Genomic DNA, 12,834 nt, shown 5'->3' with positions numbered 1-12,834 from the left:
GATTTCACACGCAGGTTAATAAATTCTGACTAAAAAATAGACAAATAAAACATTCAGGCCAAACTCAGTTAATAAACAAGGAAGCTTTGAAACTAAAGAAGCACCTTTGGGTTAACTTACAACATTTATCTATTTGTCTGAGTTATGAACAGCTAAAAATCAGCCTCCCTTGCTCCTGTTTGCAGGAGATCCTGGAAGCCAGAGAATTATTTGCAGGGGACCTTTCCTAAGAGTTTCTCCCAAATGGCTGCAAAAATGAGGTGGTAGACACTGTACTAAGAAAACTGTTTCCAAGGCAGCTGTCTGAGGAAATTGTGGTTGGGAAGAGGGAGTCAGAGCAAGCAGGATTTTCCACCACTGTCCTCATGCCTAACTTAAGACTGAAATTTTTCACCTTCAAGGATAAAGAGAAGACAATCTGAGCTAACACTCTTCCCTCAATACAGCAGAGATGTGCTTTATCCCAGCAGACCATTCCCTCACAGCAGGACTAGAGTGAATAATTATGGTGGAGGTCATAGAGTCTAAATTTAGAAAAATATTAAACATTCCACTTTTCTATAGGCTTCTGTCACCTACTGAAACCTACAGAAGCTCTGCACTTGAAGAGGAATTGTGGATCTAAACATCCAGCATTATTCCTGTCATTCAGATGGCAGCATCCTGCCACCCTTGCAGGGAAAAGGACAACCCCAGAATATTACAAAATTTCCATTAAAATTACTTTGAAAAGTGACTGCTAGAAGAAACTGCATATTTTTAACTAAACAAATCTACTTTAAATGGATGGTTTGCAAATGTCAGGTTGAAGTGTTCCAAAGTTGGGAGCTGCCAGAATTAATGCTGCCTGTGTACTCTGCATCGTACTTGCAGGGCCTTTGTCACTCTCATTGCCTGTGGTTTTTGTTTTTTGGTTATTTTTTTTGTTGTTGTTTGTTTGTTTTTGTTTTGTTTTTTTTTTTTTAGTAACTTGACTTTGAAAGTTTGACTTGCAAATCTGGCATTTGCAGTTCAGGGAAACCCCACCTTGCACACTTTTTCTTCTATATTCACTCAATTATTACTTGATGTGCTGTTTGCTTTCTGCTGTGCCAGCAGCAAGGGACACTGGTACAACATGGCCAGGGTTATTTATTCACCCACAGAATCAACACTCCTGGGGTCTCACAGTTTCTACTCTGGGCTGTCAGATGAGTCCATGACAGCCAGGTCCAGCAGAAAACCCTGCCCAGTAAGGGCCCAGGTGAGTGAGGCCCTGGGTGTACTCTGGGCAGAGCAAGATCTCATTAGGTGGCAGTGTCCCTTAAGGGACTAAAGGCTCACGGTGCTTTGCAGAATGAAACCTAGTGAGACTTTGGTAACACATTCTGCCTGTCTTTTCCTCCACTAAACTGTTAAAGTGTTGCCTAATATTTATAAGCAGCAGTTCCCGAACATTGCAAGCTGCTCTCCAATGATATTTTCAATTCAGTCTCAGACTCCTGAATGAAATTTCTGAAGAAGTTACATAAATGCTTTCTTTTTCAACCTGAATTGCATTCAATATAATATTATAGAAACAATCCTTGCAAACATCTCACTTCAAGAGAGGTCATTTTTTCCTTACTTTTTGCTCTTGGCAGTGGCTGTGACAAGAATGACAGAGCAGAACACAACAGAAAGTTATATATGTTACTTTCCCTAAGACAGCAAACAAAGTCATGGACTACCAAGGTGGGAAACTGAGGCACTCTGCTTTCAGAAAATCTGACCTTCTGTCTCACCCTGGGGCTGCAGAGAAGGTTTAAATTGAGGAGCTCCTTGGGAGTGACAAGTCTGGACCTGCCAACCAAAGAGACTGTGCTATCCATCTCTCCATCTATCTAAAAAGAGGCACCAACAGAGGAATGCACAATTTAGGGAAGGTGATTTTCATCACTTCAGGGCTTCTTCACCTTCACTTCAACTTGCTGCACATGCAAGGCAGTGCCTTTTGGTTCCTCCTTTGACATGCACCTCCTGACACACAAGGAAACGGTTGCCAAAATCTGATAACAAGCATGACCCCCTCTTCACTTCATCCCTTTCTCCATTCTTTGTTTCCTAAACCCACACCCCTCAAACAGGTCAGGATCCATCTGTCACAACCTGGCATGTTTGCTGCTGGCTTTCTTCCCTTCCCCCATCTCAGCACTCTCTTTCCATCAACTCCTCTGACACCACAGAGCCCATGCACAACATCTGAAGAGCTGGCACAGGGCAGTCCATGTCAGGGGCCATTGTCACAATTTAACAGTGCAGATGAGTGAATTAGAGGCTTTGGCACAGCCTTGTTATCACTATTAATGAGGCTGAACCAAATATGCAGACCTTGGGGTCTTTTGTCTCATTTCTGTCTTTCACTTCTGGATTCTTGACCAATCCCTCCCTTCCACTCCTTCCCACCTCAAGTAACTGCTCCAGAGATTCTGAGAGCAGGACCAATGAGGCCACAGCTCAGCCCTTTTGTTTAGTGATAGAGATACATTATTAGGGGCTAGATTAAATAGGTGGGACTGGGGATGCATACACCCACAGGAGTTTTCTTACGGGAAGATAAGAAAATATAGTTTTTTCAGGGACTGAAGTTTTAAGGAAAGTATAAGACCCTTCTTCAAATCTTGACTCTGGCTTGTGACTTTGCATGTTTAGTTGTCTCTTACCATAACGCAGTACCTGGTCTAGAGGTCTAGAAGCATGAATGGCACTTAAGAAATTAGCTGTAAAAATGCAGAGTTCTGGCTACAGGTAAGATTCTATGCCACCAGAAATCAAGCATGAAAATGTTTAGTTCTGGGCTGCCACCACTTTGAGATTTTGCACAGAGTTGTCACTGGGGTTCAGACTCATGGTATGGCAAAACAAACTTGGATGTGAGGGCAGCAAACAATGCTGCCTCCATAACTGAGCTGGGCACCTTGCCCTCTGCCTTTTCAATGCAACTTCCCAGCAAACTCATCAACCACATGGATGCTCTGGAAGTGTTTGAAACCAAACAGTAACGGAAGGATTGAAAGGAATTCTGCCTAAGGAGCTGGGTTTTACATTTGTTCTTCGTCCACGCTTTCCCCAGTCTGGGTGCAATGCAAAGGAAATCAGCGCAGCTGATCTGGGATTTCACATATCAAGGGATTATTCGCCACAGATCCTGACAGGCCCCTGTGCTCACAGCCTGGCAAACATCACAGCTGGAATCTCCTCTCTGAGATAAAGTCCATCAATCTTATTCTTACACCAACCAGTCCCACTCTGCCCTTCAGGCAGAGCTCAAAGAAAAGCCCTTCTTGGGAAGGATGTTAAAATCTGCCCTTCCTTGGTACCCTCCTGTTTAATTTACTCTTTTGGCTGGCCTACCATCAAAGTTGGGTCAACACATACCCATTTTGTCTGCTGAGCTGACTAGTCTTCAATAACAATTTCTTCTTCATTCTGTAACAGAGATCAATAAAACTGCCCCTCTCTCATGCTGGCTGAGATTCCAGGAATATCATTTGCTTTTATTGTTGCTACTGCTTTGTTTTGTTTCTCGCTCTCTTTTTTTTTTTTTTTTTTTTTTTTTTTTTGGCAAGGCACAGATCAATTTAGAAAGATGAAAATGACTTAGACTTTCACTCAAAGTAAAATCTGCACTTTATAACCCAGGATGTAATTTACAATTCTGTCATTAAACTCTGTTAATCCTATTATTATGAAGATAAATAATTACCCATAGCGAAGAAAGGGATTCCCAACAGAGTAGAATTATATTTTCCATCAGTAATGAAAAATATCCCTGCCGCAGTGACACTGGAAATACAGATAGTGAGTACTCCCAGGAGTCCCAGGAAAGGTTTGCTACGCAGGCAGTCCTTCATGGAGCTTGAGAGGGTAGCAGTCAGGAGAATCAGCATCAGGCTCACCAAAATCTTGCCCCTGGCCAAGAGACTGGTCTGGTGGAAGTCCTTCCAGAGGCTAAAGGATGCTAGTGAGTAGAGCTGCAGATCCTGGTGATCCAGCTGCATCTTGTGCATCAGTTTACAGAATTCGCTCTCCCACTTCTCCCCAATGAGGTCCTGGGTGACAGAGCCATACGTTTGGAGGTAGTAAGTGATTTGGATGGCTCTGGCTGATTTGACTCTCTGGTCCTTGCTGTTTGGAACTTCCATGACCCCTCCGAGCTGGTGGCCAATGAAACTGCTCCTTCCATCCTGGGAGAGAAAGCAGAAAAGATGAGCTTGTGGTTATCGTGTTTATGATGTGATAGACTCTGCTTCCTGTCACAGACATGCCAAGAGCTCTGCTCAGACACCAGTGCACTCAACAGGAGCCTTGCCATTCACCTTGTTGGGCTTTGGGATTTGTCCCTGCTCCCTGCCACAACTCTGTCTTACTCATTATAAGCTCATTTGCATTTCTGTGCTGCAGTTCAGGGACTGCCCAGATACTCATTGCAGTGCCTGGGATTCCCAGATATCCAGGACCAAAATGTTGCATGCAAGCTCCTAACCCCATGGGAGAGGATGGGCTTCCACATTTAACTGATAGACAATGACAAATCTCCAATTACTACAAAAAACTTTGAGATGAAGATTAATTTCTGGAATTGTGATTTCTTGACACTTTGGAAATGATTTTTAGACGTTAGAAATATATGGAAAATAAAGCCTGATTCCTCAGGATACAGGCAGATCCACAAAGTTTAATAGCTGCTTGGTCTCCAGAAAAATATAATCAAAGTCAGACTTTTTGAATTTTTAATTTGAGATTTCATGGATTTATAGAGTGTTACAGAGAAAAAAACCTACCTTACACCTAAATTTTACCAGGATTTGTTTTTTCATACATTTCAGGAGTATAAACCTTACTCTGGTCTCATTTATTTCGATAAATGCCAAGACATATCAAACTCCATGACAATCAGTAAAGGACACATCCAGTCCACTCAGCCCCTGTTAACAAGACCAGGCCTTTATTTTCTGTAAAGTTATCTGCCCCCATTTAATTTTTTTTTTTTTTTCGTTGTTAGAAGGATTTAATAAGAAAGGTCCTCAGCCACTAGTTGTAGGATAATTGTATGTGCCCCTTCCAAGACAGGGGACACCTGTGTGGGTTTAGAAAATCAAATCCAGTTGCAAACTGAGGAATAAGACTCAGTGATAAAATTGTCCCAGCACAAGTAATCTCTTTGATCAAAAAAGTGTAAATCCAGAGACAGTCTTTTGCACACCAAATAATATTTTGCTTTCTCCCCAACATAAATTGGATTACAAGTTTTCAGATTTATTCTTCTTGTATTTAAAAAAACCCAAAACCATAAAATTCTCAAGGCAGTTGATGTCTAAACTACCTTGGAGCAGTGAGTTCATATAAGATAACATTCCTTGCCTAGGCACACTACTGGAATGAGCTTACAACTTGAATTTGGGAGAGGTTCTGCCCTCCACACACACGCATGGAAGAAGTCATCTGCAAAAGGCCAGAACCATTTGGAGGAGGCACTTAAACACATATGGCATCCAGCATTACCCATTTCTAGAAGCACCTGTGCTGCATGCAGGTCATTATCTGAAATTGCCAGATCTGCTCATGGCAATGATTCCCATCCTAAGGAAAAATCAGTGAAATGAGGCTTTATAAAACTCAGATGTCTTCCAGCATGTTGACTCACAGAGCAAATAAATATCAGAAATCGGGAGACAGGGTTGAAAATGTTTTATGTACTCACCTTACCTTCAATCAGGTATGTAAAGGAGGTAATCCTCCCACTGAGAAATTTCTGCCTATGCCTAATTTTACGGCAGGAGCTCACACTGTTCCCAGCATTTGCCTGCCACAGCCCAGGGAACATGACAAAGTGCTTTTCAGAAGTTCATTTTTTTCCCTATTCCCAGTTGTTATTTCCCACCAAAATAGCGGCTTCTGGCAAGGGTATCCTGGCACGAGCTGACACAAAAGGTGAACTGCAGTCTAGTGCCAGCTTCCCAAATCACCTGGAGCCTCATTGCAAATGTCACATAAACAGAGACAGCTATCACAGAGGGGCAGCTGCTGCAGTTCAGACTCCAAAAAATCCTCATCCTTGGGATTTTATGCTTTAATCCTGTCTGGAGTTTTTATTACTCCTCTTTCTAAGGAGAGGTCACACCTAACACTCAAATGCTCACAAAAAGTGCATTTCCAGGCTGGTAATTAAGGCTTGAGCATTGCAGTCCTGGCTCACATTGGATGCAATTTTGCAGAGAAAAATCCCTACTTGGCTTTGAAAATTTGGAGAGAAATTTCACATTTCCTCAGTGTCTGGGCAGTACTGACATTCAGAGGTTTGCAGGCGCTGCAGGATTCTGTAGCAGCAGAACTCAGAGCCCAGGCAGAGCACTGTAATTCAGGTTTCATTGATTCACTGTGCAGCAGGCACGGCAAGGTTATGGGAAACTTTGTGATGACCATCTGCCTTCCCCTGCGAAGGGTGCAGCGAGCGACGGCAACATTTCAAAGGAGGCAGCGGAGCAGGCACGAATAAATCATGTTCTGCTGTATCTCCCATGAAACAGCAGATAACAGCTATTTTTTTACACTGATGTACAATAGGGCACCCAGCTCATATGTCAGCAAAATAGAGAGTAAGCTTTCAGATGGAATCGAGGAAATCACAGGCACCAGATTGCTGTGAGGATGTTTTGTCTGTTCCCTTCTTTCTGGGGACAAACTGTTTCCTATCTAAATAAGGGTTTTGCCTTTCCTTCAGTTATAGTGTGCAAACATGAACATGGCACCACAGCACTTGGGAAAGTTAGGCTTTTCTCTGATATGGTTTTGGAGAATAATAGAATCATAGAACAGCTTGGATTGGAAGGGATCTTAAAGATCATCTCATTCCAAGCCCCCTGCCATGGGCAGGAACACCTTCCTCTAGTCCACATTGCTACAGACCCTGTCCAACCTGCTCTTGAACATGTCCAGGACTGTGGCAGCCACAGCTTCTCTGCAGTGATTACAATCTTAGAGAGGAAAACAGAAGAAATACGGGGAAAAAGAGCCTTTTGTTCATTCCATTTTATGGATGACAACTGCCAACACCTTTCAGCACCTCCCAGAGTCCAAGACAGGGACCTACCTATTCTTGGAGTCTCATGGGAGCTTCAGGGGAATTATTCACTGCCCCAAGTTCTCTGTTGTCGTCCAGGACCAACTTAGTGAAAGAACAAGGCATGAAGGGCTAAACTCCTGAACTAAGCCTAAGATCTGGGAAAGAAATTGTGGCCACAATGACTTACATAAGTGATGCCTGAAGAGCCAGACAAGTTTTGAATAAAATTCCACATAGTTCTTCATGAAAAAAGGTGCTTTTTGCTCATAATTAGTGCATCCTTCCCGGTATATACCTACACCCTGCTATTTTTAATTTCATAATATAGTTTGTTGTTTCAGATTACAGACACCTTACACTTTTTACCTACATCTGCTGCTACTCTCTTATTCTATATACAGGAAAATAAAAACAAAGTAAGTAATAATAGTAGTTATTGGTTGTACATGATATTATACCAATGTATCTCCAGAGGATCTACAACAGAAGATGCTAATTGACTTTAGCAAGGTCACTTGCATGGTTGGAATCTTGTTTCAGATTCCCAGGCTGTGTCTATGTGTCTGTCTTTTCTGATTTTTTTTTTTAATGTCTAATGAAATCTTTACAGTGTCTGTTCTTCCCAATTCTGATGGCAGGTAATTCTCTCCAGATCTGAGCATCTTTAAAGATGCAATGAAATATAGATCACCTGCTGGGGCATGTGATATTTAATCTAAAACAGGGGGAAAGCAAAATTCTTTGCTTCAACGGACATTATTAAATTGTATTTTGTGTTCTCCCTTTTCTTTTTCTAGTTTCCCCAAAGCCATTTTATATATTTAGACTCTGAAAGAGAGGAGATGACGGGCATGAACAGCTTCACCCTCTTTTCCCCCAGCCTGATGTACTTTGCCACCTGTGTCTATGCAGACCTGACACTGCTTGTGGTTGAAAATCTGAACTCCTTGTTTGTTCAGCAGTAAGATTCACTAATTGTGAATTGATGGGTACAGAATAAATCCCTAGCATGTTTCAGGCTGGAAACTCATCTTTAAAGGATGCTTGGACCCTTAGTCTCCTAAGATATATAAGTGGTATGGAGAGTTTGACTTGCTCCAGAGCTGAGGGCCTCTCAGGTTGAAGGAAACCAGCTGCTCCTACTGGGCTAAATATCTTTTGCTAGTGATAATAGTAGTAGGCACAGATTCTCTCAGCATGCAGCCCAGAGGGACAATAGAAATACTCCCTCACTACTAAAATTACCTGTGGCCTTTTTTTGTTTGTTTGTGTGTTTCCTTAATATTTTCAGCGCAGCTGCTGCAGGCCCAGCCCCCACACGGGGGTTCTGTGTGGTCACTGCAGCACGGGCCCTCGGCAGGGCCTCACCTCTGCTGGGGTATTTTCTTTATCCCAGACCACAGTAAGTTAGAAAGAAAGTAGTGAGTGCAGTAAATGGTAGGGAGGGCCACAGTGGGGATTGGCACTGAGGGGCAAGATTTAGTGGTCAGCCTGGCAGTGGTAAGTCAATGGTTGGACTCAGTGATCTTAGAGGTCTTTTCCAACATAAATTATTCTATCATTTATCTCTGATCTAAATGGCATCAGGCTCCACTAGCTTTCCTCTCACAGGGAAAAGGAGGGTCTGAGGTATTTTTGAGAGGGCACGCTCCTGCCTTCCTAGCACCCTGCTCAGCAGAGTTTTGGCTGGCAAGGGTGTGAAAACTCTTTTCAGATCCCTGGCAATGAGGAAAGGAGCCCTTGTTCCCTACTGCTTGATCACTCTCATTCAAATACACCTACAGGACCTTAGCCAGAAAATTTATTTCTAGTTTTATTTTTCTTTAACTGCTACCTCTCATCAGCTGGAGTGATAGATCATTATCAAGCTACATTATAGAAATGTTAGGATAAAATGCCACCCTGCTTGCATGTTATTTTTTCTTAAAAGCTTAAACTGTTCAACAGAGGTCAACAAGGAGTGTCTGCTGAAATACATTGTGTGATAAACATCCTAATGAAATCAATGCAGTTGTTTCTCCTTCTGATAAGGACATTCCTACTCTACTGTAGGTCACAGAAAGTATTATGCTAAAAACCACAGAAGTTAGGATGAAGCAAGTTGCTTTTCAGCCAGCTGTAAGTTTTCAACCAAAAAAAAAAAAAAAAAAAAAAAAAAAAAAAAAAAAATTTAAAAAATTAAATCCCCTTTCATTTAAGGTTCAGCATATTGGGCGCTCATGTTCCCTTCATCCTGACTATAAAACTTTGGAGGAAGGTTTTTTAGCTTTAATCAAACTGCTTTTTCTGTCCCTGTCCCCAATACAGTTACACATGCAGACTTCATACCAGTCCATCCCTGTTACACAGCGACCCCATTACCAAAAATTCTTGCATCATTCCTTTCCAGAGCAAAGCACATAATGCTGATTCATGTCACCATTTTCCCAAACATTTTTATGTAGCAGTTTTCCTGCCCTTGCAGCTGCGTAGGTGCTCCTGCACTGTTTGCTGTGCAGCTGTTCTCTATGGATGAAGGATGGAGGGAGCATCCAGAGCAGGTGAACACTGAGGGCAGCACATTTGAGGCGGAGCTGCACCTTGGCTGACTGGGAACAGGGACAGAACAATGGCCAAGGGGTCTGTTCACACAGCAAAAATGAATTGTATGAAAGTGGCCATGAGAAACTATCCAGGAAATAACTGTCTAACTCTCTGCTGCAATAATGAAGAATTCAGTTATTTCTGGCTACCCAGCAATGATAAAGCTTAGCTCACCAGCTGGCCAAGCAAATTTGTTTTATAGTCGCTGTGAAGAGTTGGACACATCCAAAGGATGATCTGCTCAATCCTGAGGTACAGGTCAAAAGCAGATTTGTTCTCTGCAGTTGCCCGTTTCTCTCCACTTAAAGCAGAGGCATGAGATTACTTAAGACTTGACCCCAGATTTTATCATGCTAAAAACTGCCTGACCTGTCTGGTCATTCCTGGCTCATGTCGGCCCCTTCACAGACATATCCTGCTGGTTAACAAACCCACAGCCCTTCAGGCCCTTCCCAGGGAAGTCATGGACTTCTAGGGTGATTTTTAAGTGAAAGAGTGAAGTACACAGAGTACCCAAAAAGGAACCAGAACCATCTGGCACCTCTTTCTGATGGCTCAGGTCCTGTGGCCCCACCCTTAATAGATTTGGGTTTCTAGAGAAATATCCCTAGAAGTAAATCAAATTATGGAAGAATACATAAGGGTGCAATAGCAAAGTGTGACTGCTGTTAGAGAGCTCTTCTCTTTGGAGGAGCTTCTGGCAGTGCACAGGCTATTTCTCTATGGTGCTCCTCATTTTGTTCCTTCAGTGCCACTCTGTCAGGTTTCCCTAGAATCATGGTGTGGTCAGGGTTGGAAGAGACCTTTGAAAGTCACTTAGTCCAACCCCTTGCAATAAGAAGGAACATCTTCAGCTAGCTCAGGTTGCTCAGCCACATCCCATCTGGACATGAATGTTTCCAGAGATGGGGCATCCACCATCTCTTTGGACAAGCTGCCCTGTGTCCCACCACCCTCAATGGGCATCTCTGTCAAGGCAAGGGAAGGACAGAAGGGAAGGAAAAAAACTTCACCTTCTGCTTCCCTTGCACATCCCTCTGGGAAGCAAATACAAGATAAGCCCTCTCCCTGCTGTATCAGCTTCACTTCTCTCCTAGATTATATTTCATCTTTACACCCTTTGCAACTCTCCTTCATTCTTTGTCCTATCTTCAAGCTCTTCGTTGCTTAACTGCTCCCTCCACTCACAAGGTCAGATTCCCACTCAGTCCATCTCAGATCCCATCCCAGTTCCTTTTGGAAAAGAGGAATAGATTAACTGCCCAGCAGAGTTTTGTCCTGAACAGCACCCATGCACCCAAGGACACAGAGGTGTCCTTGAAGCTGATGAGCAATACCCACGTGGATTGTGATCACTCATCCCCCTAGGTGACCAAGGTGCTGGAAGATGGCGGGGGCGGGGCGGGGAGGGTGTCACAGACAGCACAAAGAGAACTGCAAGCACTGGGGAATAATTTTGGGGTACAGCTTGTCTCTCTGTCTTTTTCTCCTCTGCCCTCCATCGGGAGAAGGACACAGGCACAGCAGCGAAACAAGTTTGACACGGACTGTTCAGGCAGGTGAGCTGGTGTTTGCACCCCAGCCCCATGAGATGGGTGCAGGGGTGAGGGACACAGCTTTTTTTGGATGCCCAGCAACCTGGGGATGCTGGGATGGCTCACTCAGGAGGAGGGTGAGTGGCTCATCACAGCTTGTTGTAGGTGACACAAGTTCAACTTCCACAGGAGATGTGTGTCAGCATGACCTTTGAAGTTGTAGGTTACCCCGGATGTGTAAATATACCAGGACAGGTATTAAAACACAACTTTACTCTTGTTTTCAGCATGCACAGAGCCTCTGCTGCCTCCTCATCATTCATTGTCCTTGGAGTTTGTGCTCTGTCCTGCCCAGGATCACAAGCCCTTGAGGCAGCACCTTGGGACCAGCCTCTGCTTTTCACAGCCTGCCCCTGCCAGTGGAGGAATCATGGAGCAAAAGGTATGGCTGCATCTGGCCTCTAAATCCTCCAGGATGAAGGATGATGGTAAAAGTAGCCAGTGCAGATCAGAATTTTTGCAAGGAGGTGACAGGTGGGGGGAAATACAAGCTCCTGTATTGCATGGTAGAGCTGTGACTCTCCATCTATGCAAACTGGAAAACATTTAAATCTCTGCCAGTTGCTAAGCCATGAAAACTGCCCAGGTACAATTTAAAAAAGAAAAAGTTGTTGGTCTCTGTGGTCTTACCCACAGCTACTCTTCATCCCAAAGGATTTTGTTTGTGCCAAGGAGAAACACAGGAATTAATCACTGACAGCAATGCCTCGGGGGAATTGCATAAAACACCAATATTTGGATAGATACAGTTAAACACTCTCACTGACATATGCAGGAATGTGTTTGAAGAATGCAATTATCATCTCTCATGTTTGGCAGTCTCTATGAGTCTATATCATGAGTACTTTTAATCAATGAATACTCTGTATTAGTTCTGATTTCCTCCACAGCTTAAGTGCAGTATTAAAAATGTTCAAAGGAAAGAAAGAAAATAGCAATAAGCGTTAAAAAAAAAAAAAAAAAAAATAAAAAGTGTTTTTTCAGCGCAAGCCAGTGGTCCATCCAGCCCAATTTTCAGCCTTTGTCCATTTCTAAACTATGATGCACCAAGAGAGTGTCTTCTACAACACAGATGGAAGATGCCTTTGCGAGTCTCAGAGTATTGTTGATTTTCCAGCTCTTCAAAATGAAATGAGGTGCTTGGAAGGAGGAGGAAGAATGAAACTGTTCAATATTTTAGTAAACAAATCTTTCTCCTAAATGCAGTGATTTGAATTATATTAGCAATAAAAAGTAAGCAAATTAGTGAATTAAAACTGTCTTTGTACCCCAGTGAAATTCAACAGTTTTATTATCTCAAGAGGGTCATAGATTTCTCCAAATGGAGTAAGCAGGATAACATTTAACCAAAATTCCTTCTATCTCTTGAGAATATTTAATCTTAAGATTTCTTGAGGTCCATGGAGATATAGGTTAAACAAGATCATAATTACTAAATTAAAAGAGACAGCAGAATACACCAAAAATATAGAAAGCCTTCTTTCTTGTCTTCTTTCCATATCAGCAAAAGCAGAAGACAAAACTGCTTGAAAAACTTCCTCCCATACTCCATAAGCCCAGGCTACAGAGATT

General features: G+C 42.8%; 1 protein-coding gene across 2 annotated transcripts in view; it reads right to left on the bottom strand.

Moving 5' to 3' along the window:
* The window catches only part of PTCHD4 (patched domain containing 4), an 82,803-nt gene that overhangs the window by 53,426 nt on the left and 16,543 nt on the right, over positions 1 to 12,834 (bottom strand). For both annotated transcript variants that reach the window (XM_040059535.2, XM_040059534.2), the window contains exon 2: positions 3,725 to 4,205. In XM_040059535.2, coding sequence (XP_039915469.1) covers positions 3,725 to 4,205 — 481 coding nt within the window. The remainder of the gene's footprint in view (positions 1 to 3,724; positions 4,206 to 12,834) is intronic.

Source organism: Hirundo rustica, chromosome 3, assembly GCF_015227805.2.
Source record: "Hirundo rustica isolate bHirRus1 chromosome 3, bHirRus1.pri.v3, whole genome shotgun sequence".
In the NCBI taxonomy this organism is placed as follows: domain Eukaryota; kingdom Metazoa; phylum Chordata; class Aves; order Passeriformes; family Hirundinidae; genus Hirundo; species Hirundo rustica.
The sequence above is the reverse complement of the archived record's forward strand: the minus strand, read 5'-3'. Positions and strand labels throughout refer to the sequence as shown.